General features: G+C 38.8%; 1 protein-coding gene across 1 annotated transcript in view; it reads left to right on the forward strand.

Annotated features, from left to right (window-relative positions):
* Positions 1-2,215: 2,215 nt before the first annotated feature.
* The window catches only part of USP6NL (USP6 N-terminal like), a 201,950-nt gene continuing 185,891 nt past the window's right edge, over positions 2,216-18,274 (forward strand). The window contains exons 1-2 of the mRNA XM_067534940.1: positions 2,216-2,337; positions 8,032-8,121. Coding sequence (XP_067391041.1) covers positions 8,118-8,121 — 4 coding nt within the window. The 5' untranslated portion in view covers positions 2,216-2,337; positions 8,032-8,117. The remainder of the gene's footprint in view (positions 2,338-8,031; positions 8,122-18,274) is intronic.

Below are 18,274 nucleotides of genomic sequence, written 5' to 3' on the forward strand. Positions count from 1 at the left end.
CACCTCCCCAGGTAACCCATTCCAGTGCTTCACCACCCTCCTACTGAAAAAGATTTTCCTAATATCCAACTTGAGACCATTGCTCCTAGTTCTATCATCTACTACCATTAATAACAGCCTAGTTCCAGCCTCCTTGGAACCCCCTTTCAGGTAGTTAAAGGCTGCTATCAAATCCCCCATCATTCTTCTTTTCTGCCGACTAAACAAGTAATGGTAATGAAACTACATTCTTATTAGGATTCCTTTTTTCCTGATATGTTTTTAAAAAATTCTTATTGTCCTTATTTTGCTGGCTGTATATTTTTCATATCTCTTTTCCTAATTATGTCTTACCTACTGTCTTAGTTTCTTAACTTTTAGTTTATATTCATTGCTGACAATCTTCCTCTTTTTTCCATTTGTTATATATATATATATTTATTGCTACTGTTTACTTCCCTCTTGACTGCAATTTATTTTTAAGTCAAACTAGCTGCCTTTGGTGATTATGGAACTGTGAATTGCTGGGCATCTAATGAAATGTTTCCAAACAGCTCCAGTTATCTTTCACATTTTTCTATTTATTTTTTCCTCCCAATCAATTTTGCTCCTAATTATTTTCAGCTTTGGCAAATTGGCCTATTTTAAAGCACCAAGCATGTATGTATATATTATTTGTACACACATAATAGGACTGCTCACATGTAGAAAGTTACATGTGTGCATTATGTGGCTGTAGGATGAGGCCATAGAAGTCCCTGCCCTGAAGAGATTACAGCATCAGCAGATGAATAGGGGTGAGATAGGCATCGTTTATACACATAAAAACTTAAGGCTGATGCCACTCTACACTCTGTAGAGTTCTACCACAACCTTGAATATCAGCCTCTGATATGTTTGATTGTGACTATGCAGAAAAGAGCAAAGAGGTGGGACACCAGATTTCAGCAGTCCCTAAATTTAGGAAGGCAGCATCATCTAGGTGTAGGGTGAGGAGTTAAGAATCCTGGATTCTGTTTCTGGGTATGGTTGTCTGCTAATAGTTTTGTGCGTCACCTAGATAATGTAACTTAGGCCCAGATCCTCAAAGGTATTTATTCTCACTATGCCTCAGTTTCCATCTATAAAATGGGAGTAATACTTACCTATTAAATAGGGTCTGATGAGGACCGATTAGTTACTTAATTAACGTTAAAGAGCTCTGAGATTTGTGGTAAAGACAGGAATAGAACCCAGAACTACTAATTCCCAGAGCAGCTCTTTTCCAAAATGTCTTCCATTATCCGTGTATCATTCCTCTCCTTCAAATCAAAATCCTTAGTAACAACTCACTTATAACCAGCCTTCACTTAAGCAACTCCTTACTGCTGCTCTCAGCACCAACTCACAGTACTCCCCCCAAAAAAAACTATTTTAAAAAAATCACTTCCCCAATGCAGCGTGGCTAAATCTTGTGATATTTGCCATTTTTCTTGAAGCCCTAGTCTGAAAGAAATGCGATTATAGGATAATCTGTTTTCTTTCTTTCTTTCCAAATAATAAAAAAAAATCTCTAACCTTTCTGATTGCAGAGAAAAGCTCAATCATGTGATCTTTAAAGCCACAGAAACAAAAATAATAATAATACCAGGTATTAATTTTTCTTTAAATGTCATGATTTTTTTTTTAAAACATCTGATTTCTGGGGCTTGACTTATGCTTTTTGAAGACCTGGGGTCAGGAGGCCTGTGCCACTCAAATGATCACATACAGAAGTATCTGTGATAGCCAGAGACAAAGCTTCCCCTTTCCCTCCTCTCTTGTATTGTTACCCCATTCATTCTCCCCATCCCCCCACTGGTTACTTTAGGTAACCCTACGTCTGCATTAGATTGCAAGCCCCTTGGGGCAGGGCCCTTGTGACGTTTAATACCTATCCAACCCCGAGTATGCCCATCCCCCTGGAACTCGGACCCATACCCACTGGATCCAACTTTACCTGACCCCAGCGGGGGCCACCCTCCCCTCTGCAGTGAAGGAGTGCAACTGGCTCCCCGTCCCTCAGCACCACCTCGGCCTCGTTGTGAGCCCAAGATGGTGGCGGCCACGGGCTCGCGCCGGGAGGCGGCAGTAGCCGGGCCCCCCTCCGCCTCGTTGTGAGCCCAAGATGGCGGCGGCCGCGAGCTCGCCCTATGGGGCGGCGCTGTGGCCACAGGCGAGGTGGGTGGGGCGGTTTCCATAGCTGCAGCGAGTAGGTGTCACACACCAGGGGCACTTCCTGGTTGGAGGCCGCTGGGGCCGGCCTGGGCAGTGCACGGGGAAGCCCCGCGGGGAGGAGGTGGACGGAAGCACCCGCAAGGAGCAAGAGGCTGAGGCAAGGTAGGGACAGGACGTCCGGCCGTTGGGCTCCCCCTGGGACCGGCGGCGGCCCCGCTCCGTCCTTGAGGCCCCGCGGCCGGTGGGTCATGGGGGAGCAGGCGGACTGCTCCATTCCGAGTCCTGCGGAGTGTGGCGATGCGGACCCCTCCATTCGCGGAGCCGGGGGAGGGGGGGCGGACCTTTCTTTTCAGGGAGGCTGAGAGGAGGCGGCCCCCTCCATTTCGAGCGCTCTACGGGGGTGGAGCGCCGGGGTTCTACCTTGCGGGCGGGGGGAGTTTTCGAATCATGGGAGGGGCGCAGGCTCCTCTGCTGGGGGGAGGGGGCGGTATGTGTCCCCGCCCTGCGGGGCGGGAGCTGGGCCTCAGCGTGGGGGACAGGGTGCCAGGGGAGGGGCTGGTTAGCGTCATCGCTGGAGGGAGGCTTGGGGAACCCAGGGGGAGCTGGGTTTGGTGTCCTTGCCACTGGGGGGGGGGGAGGGATGTCCGATAATCTGGGGGCTCTTTGGTGTCATCGCTGTTGGGCAGAGGATGGGCTCTGCGTCAGGGCTGGGGGGATATTGGATCATTTTGGGTGGGTCTCTCTGGTGTTATCTGGGGGGGGGGGGTGCGAAGGGACTCTGTCAGAGTGATGGAAAGTCTAGGATAACCTGGGGCCTCTTTGGCGGGATGGCTGGTGGATAGGGAATGGGGCTCTGCCAGGATGCCTGGGGTTGGGGGCTCTTTGGTGCCGTTGCTCTTGGGGAAATGGGGGAGTTTTGGATAAGTGAGGTCTGGGTATTTGAAGTAACCGTGTCAACTTTCTGGCACTGATAATGATGGACGCTCTCAAAACTCTGGGTTGTGTTCTTGAGGGTGCCGGCCCTGCCAGCCCTTGAGGATGAAGTGCACAGGCTTGGTACAGCACTGTCTGACTAAACAAGGTTCCCCCATAGTGTGCTGCCAGGATGCTTCAATCGCCATGGCTCTCTCCATCCTTGGCCTCTACTAAGACTGCTAACAGAAGAGCCAGTTGTCAAATGTTATGGTGGTTTTTGTGGACACCTGTTTGTGGGGAATTGAACTGAAACCAAATTTATTTCACTGTTGATTTGGGCTGGATTCCAGTGAAGATAAATGCTCTGCCTCCTATTACCATCCCATGAACCATTCAGTTGCTCATGCACACTAAAGAACAACTTTCTTTGTGTAGCTGCAGTTTAGAACAAGTAACTGCATAGAAACGCAGCTGCTTGGGGCTGGTGGACTTTAGCTCTTGTGGTGAATTTCAGTGGAATGAAAGTATATTTCTTATTTACAGCATATAAGTAGCTGTATCTTTATACAAGAATAACTTTTGTATGATTACTTTGATTTGTATGATTGCGTTACCAAACTTGTGTATTCTATTATCTTCTTAAGCTGCTATTGTACAGTAGAAACTCAAATTTTGTTAGGCTTACATATACTAAATCCATATGCTGCAATCAACATTGCAGAGAACTAAAAGCAATTTGCTGAACACTTTTTTGTGGTTTAAGTACTCCAGCTGTGCTCAAAGAAGAGGGTGTGTCACTATGCTTATTTGATTTGTGCTTCTGCTGTAGGCTTCCTCATTTGTGGTCATTCAATGAGTCAGTGTATGTTATTAAACAGTAGTATGCAGTGTTGTAATTGTGTTGGTTCCAGAATATTAGAGAGACGAGGTGGGTGAGGTAATATCTTTTATTGGACCAGGTCAGAAGAAGAGTTCTGTGTAAGCTCAAAATGCTTGTGTCTCTCACCAACAGAAGTTGGTCCAATAAAATATATTACCTCATCTACCTTGTCTCATTAAACAGTAAGAACAGTGCTGGAATTTCTAAATATCAGATAAAAAGCTTTTAATTTTTGTAAGTTTCTCTTCAATGACTCTTCTCTTAGGTGACTGTGCTCCCTATTTTTAAACTTTAAAAAATATTTTATTTAATGTTACTTGATTATAACTTCCCACTTCAAATACAAACTAAGTGCAATGTAAAATGTTTTTAGTTTACTGAAATTGCCTTTAAACCAGCAATCCCTTTGCTCTTTCATTATGTGTCTTGGAAACTAATAATTTCAGATGTTATATTTTGATCACTTGCTGCTTGTCAGTTTTAAATATGCTCTTGTGAAAGCTCTAAATCTGCTATCTTTAGAAGGGTAAAAGCAGTTAAGGCTTATGGAGAAAGTATATTACACCAAAATAATTTCTTTGCACTTAGCAGGCTCTATTTAGATCACTTTGTCATGATTTTATATGTTCATTATCAAACTCTATGGGTACATGACATAATTGGGAAATCTGCAGGACAAAGATTCTATGGTCTCTCTGCTTCCTAAGGACTGGAAATGTACATTCTTTCTTATTTGAAAAAATGGTACTAAAATTGAGTATGCACAGAACAGTAATTAGAGCTGAATTTCTAATTATAATTTTAAAGGAATCTCATAATCTTGTGCTTTGTGAGATTCTACTTTAGCATTGCATGGGTGCAAACAGCATAGAACAAGGCTGTCATATCCTGTAATTTAGTTACAGCCCTGATTTCATTCATGATGATTTAGGTAGAAAGCATAGTTTGCAAGAAGAACGTTCAGTGTAATTGCTGATACAGTGTTGGGTGGGGTATAATATATTTGGATTTTTTTTTTTAAAGAAGTCTTGAATTTGGTGTTCTAAAGAGCTTCCTTCTTATACTTGAGGTACCCAAATGCTCCTTTCAGAGCTAAGAGCTAGTTACTACTGGTAGCTCAGTGACTGTGTAGGCAAACATGTCAGCATTTAAATAGCTCAGCAGTAACTTGCCAACCATCAAAGAATATTAGAACCTACTTTATTCATGGAAGCAGTATTGGCCAGGATTAACTGTTTTGGAAAAGAATAGGAGGCATAAGATATTTACTTTTTACCTGGCAAGCTACCAGAAGGCAGAAAGGACCTTGATTCAATGTCTTACAAGAAGATAACCTTTCTAAGGGACACATCTTTACTACAAGAAAAACAATTAACACTTCTTTCCTGTCTGACTGAGTGGCATCTGTATTATAACACTTTTTAATGTTGTTGGTATGTAAGAAAACAGTCTATAACTGTTGCAGAAAAATCCCCAAACACCTTTGTTTAAAAAAAAAAAAGGGGGGGGGGGGACGGTTAAGTGACAATGTTACAGTTACTTACTGCATCATTTAACCCCTCCCCCTCATAAATTTTACAACACAATAATAAGTACGCTCTTCTTATCAACTATAAAAATGAATAATTGGTGACAACACAGTAACCTCCACTGTACGCCCCCACTGTACCCCCTCTCCCCAATATTATTCTTTCATCAGTAATCTCAAAATACAAGCACAATACACAACCTTTTTAAAAAACAAACAAATAAACTGTATGTACATGTTGATCAGCCTCAAATGCAACCCACAAACACTTTTACCACAAATTGACAGTTACACCTTTTGTAAACTACCTATGCAGCATTATTTTTGAGGAACAGAAAGTATATTTCACCCTAATAATATTAAGGAAAATATTTAGATAGTGAAATCATTTAACACTGCCCCTCTCCACCACCCCAAGATTGGAGTTCACATTACAAAGTAATGAAATATGCATTTCTTTATACTTAATACACACACTTGATATGTGGGCAGTGTAAAATTTATGATGACCTTAACTATTAATTTTCGTAGTTTTCGGTGCTTGGATTTTGTAAATGATGTGTGGGATAACGACATTGTTGTCACTTAGCAACACGGATCTGTTTTTCAAAACTAAGGATTTGTTTTTGGTTATAGAGCCGTGTTTTCCTGTCTGTATCAGCAATAGAAAGTATTGTAATACAGATACCCCTACCAAAGCAGGTACGAAGCTAGTATGCAATTTTTTCCTGTAGTGTAGATAGGACAGTATCCCCCTGAAAATGCATTTGAGTACAGGGCTCTGTTTCTCCCACTGACTCCACACATGCAGCCACAATTGCAAGACTGGGGCTCAAATCTGTAGAACTCCAGTCAATAGCTTCTGGACCAGAGCTGAATGTTATCAGCTGAGCCTAATGATACTCTAATATAATAACTGTAATTAGTGTAGTAAATGATCAATGTAGTGAACATTACATTTGATAATTTTGACATCAGTAATCAAAAGAAAACTGACAAAACTGCAGTTCTAATGATATGTTTTAACTAAGCATTTTATTTTTGATTAAGCAGTGTGTGTTTAGATGTTCAATTTAGCAGTCATTCATGGAGAGAATTGACAGGACTTGAAATGTCAAGTTTTTTCTTCAGCGATTGCAGAACCTTACAACTTTGTGTTCTTTGTTTTGTTTTTAAATATGATTATTTAGTGTGGTTCCATTTTCTTCCCCCTCCTAAGTCTGCCCTTCTCAGGGCTGGTTTTAATATTCATTGGTGTTTGCAGTAGTGTGCGGTCTTACAGTCTTCTTAGCTGTTCCTTTTGCCTGCTTTAGCGATTGATCCAGCAGTGGGAGCTGGCTCAGCAGTGCATGACTACGCTGTTTCCTCTACTATTTTGGTATTTGCTGCAAATCTGTAGATGTTATGCTCAGTCACACTTTTTAAGAAGTTTGATCGTGGTCTCTCCTTGTATATATTCTCTTTAGCCTTATGAGATCAAGAGAGTTGAGACTTGAAATCTGAGTCAGCAGAAGGAATTATCTGGCTTGACTAGCACAGGTGGTCAGGCTCTGCAAGTTATATTTGGTCCTGGAAAGAAGAAATAGATCATATTAGAGAATATTATTAGTTTACAGAAAGTCTATCCCTGTGCAAGTCTTGAAAGAACACTCTTTATAGCCTAATATACAGTGGATTTTGTGTTTCTCTATTTTGGTTTTAAGTTAATTATGAGATATAGCCATCTCAATTTTAACTTTTTTCATACATACATGTTTTCTATATAAAATTGCTCATAACAGCAGGATGGAGGTTATTTAATAAACATTCTAAAATGTACTTGCTGTATCTTCATTGTTATAAATTAATGCTGCATGTTTAGCTATGGGGAAAGCCAGGCATGTATTGTTAAAAAATCAACACCTGTCCTACTAAGATATCTTGTTTAGATTTAGATTTTTATATTTGACAGGTGTGATGGCATATCCTCACACTAGATGGAGTTGTCACTTTTCAAGACTTGGTTTCTTGGGTGGGGGGGGGCGGGAGGAGAGAAGGGGGAGCGTTGGAATTTAGAGCCCAAATCATATTTCTTTACTAAATTTTGTGTGCGTCGTCTCGTTACAAAGTACTTTTTACTGCATCCTACTGCTAACTGAATTTACCTGGGGAAGGGGAGTATGACTCTTATAATAACACTACATCTACTAGAAAAAATGTGATCAATTTTGTATTTCATGCTTGATGAACATTTATTACTCATAAGGGAGCAGTTACAGTTTATGAATTAGTCTTTGAAGACCTGTTAGAACGACTGTTATAAGAAAGTGAGAATTTTAGAAGATTAAATTTCAAGAATGTTATTTCATATCATAAAACAATGAAGTTCAAGAGTCTTAACAAAGACACTTCTTTTGGTGCGAGGTTTCTTTCTTTAATTTTTTTTACAAAGGGGATGACAGTCTAGCAAGGAAAATAACTTGTTTTGAAAGCATCATTTTTAATTGTTTGGCTATTAAGTTGTGAAAATAATACCATTTTTTTCTTTGCTCAGGACATGTATACCTCTGAGAATTTTTTTCCAAGACGATACCTTGGTTCTATACCTGTCTCTGCTTATATGCAAAGAAGTTTCCAGTCATGAGTGAGTAAATTCCTTTACTTGACCATATCTTCGTAATAGTCAGAGCTCAATATAAGGATTTGTAAAACTTGTTTCACAGTTCAAAAGAAACCTATGCCTCTGTATTAGGTTTTGAAAGTTCCTCTTTCACAAAAAATATTTAGGTAAAATTGACATCTGAAAAGGTTTCTCTCTCATATTAAAAAGTAAGCCCAGGGTTGGTCAAGGTGATTCTGCAACCAAAGAAAAAAACATTTATTAATTTGAGTATATATTATGTGCATTCACTACTGAATAACAAAAATAAACATGGTAATGTTCTATATATGTTTTTATAAGTGTTATTGTACTGAGAAGATTTTGGTATAATTTAGGAAGGAAAGTTCTGAAACAAGTTGACCGTTTTAGTTTGAATCAAATATGCCACAGACTTTGAGTTAGAAAGCTTCTTTGTGCTACTAAATAACTCCAAAAGATGTGAAAATTTAATTAATTTAGAATTAGAATTAGAATAAATAAATTAGAATATTGGATACAAATACATCATAAAATGAAGGATTTCATTTAAGGGAACAGGAAATATATTAACAAAGTTCCAGTGAAGAGGTGTGAAAGCAAACGTGCTTTGGCCTGAGTTTGAGAGGCCTGAGCTGGAGACTCTGATGGCAAAATAGAGAATAAAGGAAGCCAGAAGCTCCAGTATTGGGCCTAAGACCATATCTGGTTGTGGAGATTTCTCTTTTGTTCCTTTTCTAGCAAATTGAGTATTTTTAAAAAGATAAATGTGATTTGCATATTAGGGAGTTTCACACTGGCAAGACCTAGTAAAATCCATGATAGCAACACTATCTGAGTTACATTCCGTAGAAACCACAATGAAAACTCTTAGTACAGCCCATTTACAATTACAAATGTAATGTAATCAGAAGGCAATATCAAGTTTAGTTCTAAGACTTAATCTGCATCTACATTGAAAGTCCTTTGGTTTGTCTTGTGTTAAATATATTACTTCACTTTTCAAGCCTGTCAGAAACACTAAGGTATTCCTCTTTCTTTGCCTGTGTGAGCAATAGCTAACTAATAAAACTATGCCCATGACAGTGAAGTCTTCATTAACAACATGGACATGCATATAATCCATGGGCTGAATTCTTCTTCTGTTGAAGATATTGGTAAAAGTCCCATTCATTTCTAACATGGCCCATGCTTATAGCTGTGTTTGGAGAAAAACAGCTATTAATTTCAGCTCCATTCAAAACAAGGGGAAAACATCTTCTCTTGTCAATTAGAAAAGAGCAGGAAATGTTGATTAATCTCTTTCCCCACTGCCCCCCAGGAAAAAAAAAAGGATTTTGGCCATCTAAATGAGAATAATCAGGTTAATTTATTGAACTTGTCAAGAGTTATTATTTAGCTGCTACTGTGGTTGGATATTGTTTTTAGGCTGAGGGTTTATGTAAAATTAATAAAGTGTTTTCTCCTGCACACAGCAGTTTACATGGGAACTGGTTCTCTTTAAAATATTTATAACATTGCATAAATTACACCTTTTACTGATTCTTTTTAAATATACCATGTATTCCATAAACTTGAATTTACTTGTTTGTCAAACATTGCTAGATTAGCTTCCTTAGTTTTATACAGGTTCAAGGACTGTGTCAGTGCCTGGTGAATAGTGTGGATATTCATTATGTCTGATAAAATTTATTTCCACTCAGAGCACAGTTGCATTGTCAGTCTGGTTCATAAAGTATTCTTGTAATTGTTGTTTATAGAAACATTGTAGGTTTTGGAACACTGAATGTTGTGATTTTGCCCGAGATAATGACATTGATTTCAGGGAGAGTTTTGGTTGAGTATAGATTTGAGGATTTGGCCTGGTACTGGGAAGTATAACTGATTCTACAAATCAGTTCAGATAAAAGTTAACTTTAGCATTGCTAAGGCCAACATTGTCAGCCATGATCACAGATTTGGGGTGCTAGTCTCAGGTACTTTTAGACCTGATTTTTCAGAAGTGCTGAACACCTGCAGCTCCTTTTGAAGACAGTGGGAGCTATGAATGCTTGGCACCTTTTAAATATCAGACCTCAAGCATCTCAAGTTGGACTCCTGAAATCAGCAGCCACTTCTGAAATTTTGGCAGCGTTTTTGTTGTTGGCAGTAATGTTACTCAGTATGTAGTTACCTGTATTCAGAGGAATAGCATATCTCTCTGTCAGGTACGGATGCTCCATTTAGTAAATTATGGATTTAAAGGACAGAGTTGTAAAGATGCATTTTCCTTTAAATGAGATTAGAGGAGATTGTGTATTTACAGTTGTTAGTTGAGGGAAGTATTACAGCTATACTGGTTTGAGGAAGCATTTGTTGAAGTTTGTTTCCTTAAAAATGGCTTACAGTAAGAATTGTTCTCTGTAATATTAAACTGTGCTCTTCTAAATGTCTTGAAAACTCAGAAGTATTTCCCATATCAGTGAAAAGATATTTACTTGTTTATCTCTCAGTATATAAATTATTTTCATTGATCACCCATGCATTGGGACGAGCTAGGGCCTTATATCTGCAATTGGATACCTTAAAGCTGTTTAACTATGTGGTTCTCATTTTTCCTAATTTTCACACCTGGTAGTGAATTTCTAAATGCACATTTGATGTGTAGTATAAAATATTAACATTTCAGTCTCTTCAGAATTCTATGAAGTACTGTATTTTAGATTATATTGTTTCTATTACCATCTGAACAGTGTGATTGAACGTAAAAAGCTAACACATAAGGCCCTGGTAGTGCAGATGCTTATCAATAACTTATATTTAAGCATGTGAGTAGTTTGTTACCTTCATTGGGACTATCCCTGGTCTGAAAGTTAAGCCTGTATGTGAGTGCTTGTAGGATTGAGGCCTATAGTGAAAAATATCTGTGGAGAGATACAGTCCAACATGCACAAAAGTTATTGCCATTGGACTGTATATTTTTTAAAAATACATTATCTGACATGTTCAAATGTAAGTGACTTCTATTGAAGCATTTATTTCACTGGCTTGATATCTAATGCCTTTATAAATGTCTACTGAGTTTACAAAAAGACAATTAAATGCAGTTGTCAAATCATATTTATAGTAAAATTATTATTTGTACAGTGTGACAATTAGATACATTGAAGACATGGTGAAGATGTATATTATGTTGAAGGTAGACTATTCTGGATTTATTTCATATTTAAATATTTAAATTTAAATCCTGGCTGTACCTAATCTTGCTAAAATCTGTTTGAAAATTTTTTTCTCTTCTTAGTGACATTTAGCTGCAGGAAACTTTACAGGGTCTCATTACAATTTTCCTATGATTACAGGCTCTCTTCTTTTAGTGGTGTTTTTTTTTAATGCCTCCATTGAAGAAAGAGAAGGTCAATACAGTGAGTTTTATTCTTTGAGCTGCTACATTAACTTGGAATTTAGAAACAATGAAATTTAAAAGTTAGCACACACTGTTGTAATAAATACAATCATTCTTGCAACAAGCTGCTGACTGCTTCATTTAAAAAAAAATCAATGGGATGTAGTGCTATGTCTCTTTCCTCCCTCCTTCTCTCCCCTCACCCCCAAATAAACTCTGCTGTCATAGTGATTTGGGCAAAATGATTCTGCCTTGACTATGTGTTTGTGTATGTCAATTTCCCACACCCCGAAAAATCTTACAATGCAGGAAAAAACTTGCCATGTTGCACACTTCAGTAACATTTCTTACTTTATAGATATTTTGTCCTTTAGATATGTAGGGCAAGAGCTCTGTCGTCTTCTTGTTGGGCAAGTGGATGCCACTGCAATCTAAATAACTTTTACTGCCTTCATATGAGAACAGGCCAGGTAGGACAAATATTGAGATGTGAAGCCTTTCACTTCTAGGCCACCAGATGAAATCAAGCCCCAATTGGTAATGAACAAAGGTTGCTTCCATTTGATGGTTGGTTGGTGGTCTCAGTTTGTCATTACAGTTGGTTGGCTTGTTGTTTGTCAGCAGAGAAGCTTTGGATTGTATGAGCATGGTGAGTGAATTACTGGTCAGGTGAAGGATGCGGCTTTTGTTATGATATCGTTAGGAACGCGTGTGTTTTATTACAGTATTGTTGGGAAAGCATCTGTGGTATACTTGTTCTGGGGATAAAGTGGACTCAGCTGTCAATCTGACATCTTTTCATGAGAAATACATAGACAAAAAAAAAGGGCCCAAAGAAAACGGAGCAGACAGGCACCATAGAGAAAAGCATTGTGTGTACACATTTGCACACATGGCTGCAATTGAGAACTGAACATCGGGCCTCTGTGTTTTTGTAGGGTTTCCTGGTGTTTGCATGTGTTCTATTCTGTTAAACAGGAGCTAAATTTTGGTTTTCTTTTCAATTTTTCTAAGGTAGGTTGTATTGAAGTGAACTTGAATGGCTAAGTTAATGTGTTTTGTAACACAAATGCTGGCAGACACACAGTTCCCTATGCTATCATGAAGTTTGAGGCTGTTATGTATTCCATATAAAGAGTTTTTTGCAAATAACTCTAAGACTGATTGATTAAAAAGATTTAAAAAAATACTTTGTTTTGGCTGCTTCCAATGAGATGCAATACAACATCAAAAAAGGAAAAGAGACCAAATGGCTCATATCCACAAAATAAATTGCATCTCTTGGAAAAAGAAAAAGTGAATTTAAATGTACTTATAATGAAGGGTAATAAAGAGCTGCCAAAGAAGATTAAGTTAATTTGTTTATTATATGCGATGTATTGAATTATTTGTACTGTGCATTCTTAACAACACAAATTCTGCCTAAATGTATGTTGTATGAATGTAACTTTTTTCCAAGAGTTGTCCTCCTGACTTCACAAGATTAATTATATGTTCTTCCAGTTATAGTATTTCTAAAGAATAGGAAGATGAAAAAATGAAATTTTTGTTTCCAGGACTTTACTGAAATTTGAAAACATTAGTCTAATATCAAAAGCTTGGTTATGGAACCATGGGGGACTCTATCTTGGGAAGCAGTGATTCTGAAAAGACTTGGGGGTCATGGTGGATAATCAGCTGATCTTGAGCTCTCCGTGCCATATTGTGGTCAAAAAGGCTAATTCAGTACTTGGATGTTTACTCCTCCTCGAGATTCTCCTGTTTAAAGAGGTTATTTTACTCTTTTTCTTAGCACTCGCTGCTGGAATACTGTGTCCGTTTCTGGACTTCACAGTTCAAGAAGGATATTGATAAATTGGAGAGGGTTCAGAGAAGAGCCACAAAGAATGATTAAAGGATTAAAAAACATGCCTTATAGTAATAGTTAAGGAGCTCAGTCTATTATCTTAACAAAGAGTAGGTTAAGGGATGATTTGATGATAATCTATAACTACCTACATGGGGAACAAATAATAATAATGGGGTCTTCAGTCTAATAGAGAAACCTATAACATGATCCATTTGAAGCTACATTAATTCAGACTGGAAATAAGGTGTACATTTTTAATAGAGAGCATAATTAACCACTGCAATAATTTACCAAAGGTGGTAGTGGATTCTTCATCGATAGCAATTTTTAAATGGATTGGATGTTTTTCTAAAAGACGTGCTCTAGGAATTATTTTGCGGGAAGTTCTATGGCCTGTGTGTACAGGAGATCAGACTAGATGATCACAGTGGTCTCTTCTGACCTTGGAATCTATGAATCCATGAACTCTGAATTCTAAAGAGCTGTAGCACATAGTCGCAAAATGCTTAATATGAAAAACTCAAGATGTACTCAATGAAATAGTAGAATATTTTGGGGATTACAGTTATTTCTGGGTAGTTGGGTTTTTTTAAATAACAGGAATGAACCACAATTCACCAGTTAAATATAAGATTAGTAAACACTAAGCACTATTGCATCTTAAAACTTCTATAACTGACAACATTCAAGGCAGGGTATTTACAAAGGGAAATTTATAGTGGATGTCTTGCTTGAAAAGACCTGTGAACTGCCTCCTCCTGAAGCTACACAGCAGAGGAATTTAATAGTAACTTGTTGTGCTATGATGTGGCATGGCTGTCAGGTCTCATGGAGAAAGAATATGTTACGCCTCTTCATGGGCATCGTAGAAAGACAGCATAAGTAGTAAAAAACTTAAATCAGTCAGTACTTCTAGTGACCTTTTTAACTTAAGTACTTTAACTTTAAACCTTTAACTTAAGTACCTTTCCTTTCAGGAGTTAATACTTTCCTCTCTTGTTTGTTTTTGGTAGATTCTGCTTTTCAGTCTACTCTTTGGTCTTCAATTTTGTACTTTAATTCCACACTTTTCAGCTACTGATTGTTCATGCTGGGTCAGCTGACTGGCTTCTCTGCCCTGCAATCAGCACTAGAGGGAACAGAGCAGTAACACCATGCTTGAGGCAGGTGTCTCGCCTAAAACAGAGAATTGGTGTTTAGGTCAGAATTGCTAAATTATGGAAACTTTCTTGTCTTTGAGAAAAGGCCTTGACTGAGATGTAATTAGGAAATTCTGGAGAGAGCAGAGATTGGATTAAACTACTGTATCTGAACCAGGGCCGGATTAAGGTTATGAGGAGCCTAAGGCTAATGGAAGGGAAGTGCCTAAGTATGAATTGCATATTGCCAAAAAATTTATGAAATCAAACATTTATTTATATACATATTTACATATTATTTATTTACGTAAAATTAACAAGTTTATTCTACTCTCACTACATTCAGTTCTTCAAACAAACACATTTTTTCACTAGCTTTATTTGTGGCAAAGTCATAAATGATGTTATTGTAATTCAAAGATCTGACAGTTTTATTCTCAGAAATGCTGAGATGCTCTTGAGTCATGGTGGATCCGAGGACATTTTTGACACTCGTTAGAAGAGGGAAGGAACATTCTCCACTACAGTTAGTGATCATTAGTGACAAATACGGCTGTAATGCAGATTCAACATTCCAATCTATGACATTGGATTCTGTAATAACTCGGTACATCCAAATAGATTTGCTTTCATCATCTTTTCTCTCTCTATCTGAGAGTGATGTGAATTCAACAGATAGAAGTACCCAGACAATCTCCCAGTATATTTTACTTAAAAATTTCTTCAGACACAGATGTTTGATATCTTCACTGACTTCAGAACTTGAAATGTCAGGTGAAAAATTTTTCAGAACACTAAAGATTTTGTCACTATTTTCATAAGCCTCGATCTGATGTTCTAATGAACTCTTCAGTTTGTCGATGGATGTGACAAAAGTATTAACTCTAAAGGCCTCCTTGTCACTGAATGAGTGGGCAGTTGCATTGATGCATGTCTTCTGTGGCATTTGGCTGACTTATACTCATGGTTAGCAGTCCTTGCAGCTCCCTGAATTTCAAACTCATCAAAACTATCCCTCATTTGTTGAAGAACAGTTCCAAAACTCCTCATTAAGTTTACAGCAGTGGAAAGGTCAATTTGAGCACTTTGAAAGCTTAGACTGCACCTGCTGAATGGCTGAATATATAATTCCAGACCTCACATAAAATACCAGTTTCCAAAGTGTGCACTGTATCGCTCAGGCTCTTCGCATCTTTTCTCATTGCTGATTTTTGAGATTCATCATCCTTGATGCTCTCTAGCGCTTCAGGGATGTTGGGGTCTCCCAGAACAACTGCAGTCAGAGCTTCAGCGTTGGTACTTCACTGTGTCCCTGAGAGTGATTTGGACACTGGGCATCCCTTTGGTAGTGAGTCTCTAAGAATCAGAGATGAATCAGAGAAAAAATTGTATAGTTCTTGGACAAATCCAAAAAAAAGAAACTGCTTCAACACAACAATCAATGGTAGACTTGCCAACAAGCTTGAGTGTGCAGCACATGGTATGTATTCAACCAAAGCATTGTGCTCTTTTATCTTTGCCTGCATCCCTGAATATTTGCCACTCATATTACTTGCACTGTCATAGCTTTGGCCATGATGAAGGCTGATGTCAATCCCATTTTTGGTGAGGAAATTGAGTAGGTATAAGGAAAGTTTCTCCCCAGTGTGGCTGGTGGTACTTATGAAGTTAATGAAACACTCAACTGGTCCTCTGGGTAGTACCTAATGCAAGATGATACTCAGCTGATCTACATGTGACACTTCCGGTGTTGAGTCGATGGATGCTGAAAAATATCCCACATTTTTTATCTCATCTGCAATGGCTGATAGCGTCTTTGCCAGCAGTGCAATGAATTCATCATAAAGTCTTTGATAAATATGATGTATGGCCTTTTCTACAATTTGCGGGTTCATTGATGTGTTGAGCTAAGAAAGAGTCGAACTTAGCGATTAGCTCTAGAATGCTAAGATAACTGCCATTATGTTTTGATCCAACAGTCTCATCTGAGCCATGGAATGGCAGACTATGCTCAGCAAGAAAAACTATGATTTTAACTACACCTTTGAGAATGTTCTTCCAATAAACATAAGCTTCCAAAAACTGGTTTTCCATTTCGGTATCAATTCTACCACTAACTTTCTTTCAGGCATGGTAGCTGCTAACTGACAATGTATGCTGCTCACTCATTTCATGATTAGTAATGCATGCGCAGTATTCTTCCAATCATTGAAGCCTTCGCAGAACATTCCCCATTTTTTGGTATCAGAAAACAGGCAGCAATAAAAACAGTATACTTTCTTCTTAGATTGGCAAGCGAGCTCATCTGTATGCCTTCTGCTTGTTAGGCTTCAAATATTCAAACATTGATTTGGTCAGATAACTATTCTGATAGGTGTACTCTCACTTTGTCAATGAAAAGTCAGCATCTAGATTCTGGCATTTCTGTGGCTCTTCTCAGTTCAGTATGCAATGAGATCTTGAAGTCATGTCCCACTCTCCTGGATCATTGGAGAAGGATATTTTTGTACGACTATTACTGGGAAAGTCTTCAGAGGAGTGTGTGAAATCAGAAACAAACAGTGCAGGGGAAAGGTTCATTTGCAGGATACAGGAGGTTAATGAGGCAGTGATGAGGCTTACTTTTATTGACTAAAAGATTTTATTTTAAACAAAAGATAGGAAAGGTGGAAAAGAACCCCCCCTTGCACGAAAGGTATAAAATGCACCAATTACAGGGGGTCTGTGAAACTTACAATCAACAACAACTAACAGCTGACAGCCACCAGCAGCTAACAGCTAACAAATAAGGATATCTGATTGACAAACAACAAGTAACAAGTAGCAATTCACAAGTAGCAAACAGTGTTCAATTAACAAGTAACAAACTACAGTGAGATTATACTTACAAAGATTAAGCAAGGATACATTACGTTGGCCAGTTTCAGTTCACCTTTGCTTTAAATTCTGCAAGCGGGGGAGAGCCGCTGTGGATGATCAGTTCACAGGGAAGCAAGCTGGGGAAGATGCGTCAGCCCGCCAAACCGACACGCCCAGGAGATACATGGAGTGCCAGGTGAGGTTCAGTTTCTCTCCGCCTTCTGCTACCTGGGTTTAAACTTTTATAGTTTCTCGCGGTCAGCAGGGCTAAGCTCCATTGGTGGCTATTTGCTGCATGACCTTTTAAGGTCATGGCTCAGTGTTTAGCCAACCAGGTGTTCATGATTTTCCCGGGCAGAGGCTGACCAGGTACGTGTGGGACGTGCAGTTGTACTGCTGAGTCAACCCTCCCCATGCTGCTTCTAGGGTGGCATGGATATAGTGGCGCGGCAAACGCCATGTTATAATTCTGTTCCCACAGAGTGGAGTGAGACTGCAGCTAGACAAGTCACAGGAGGCTGCTCCTTTTCATCAGGCGAAGTAGGTTCACTAGGGCTGGTATACGCCTTGACTTCCTCACCACCAGACATATTAGAAGGAAAAAATGTTAGGAGAGAAGGAGTACCTTTCAGCTCTACATCTTGTCTTTGCCATCTTTCTTTGGCCTACTGTGTACAAAATTCAATATTGCTTGTGAACCTTACTTAGCCCACAAAGACAAAATCACAACCACCATAAATTAAATTCACAACTTCGATGGATTATTTGTACAAAGCAATATCTAATGAGACAAAAAAAATTCCGATGGTCCTGCTACTGTCGCTCAGTTGTTACTCCAATATGGAATGGAGGGCCTATAGTAAGGCCTAAAAATAGGAGGGCCTAAGGCTATAGCCTTATTAACCGGTGGGTTTTTAATCCGGTTCTGGT

Source organism: Emydura macquarii, unplaced genomic scaffold, assembly GCF_026122565.2.
Source record: "Emydura macquarii macquarii isolate MOO-44397 ecotype Brisbane River unplaced genomic scaffold, CSIRO-AGI_Emac_v2 contig_3470, whole genome shotgun sequence".
Lineage (NCBI taxonomy): Eukaryota > Metazoa > Chordata > Testudines > Chelidae > Emydura > Emydura macquarii.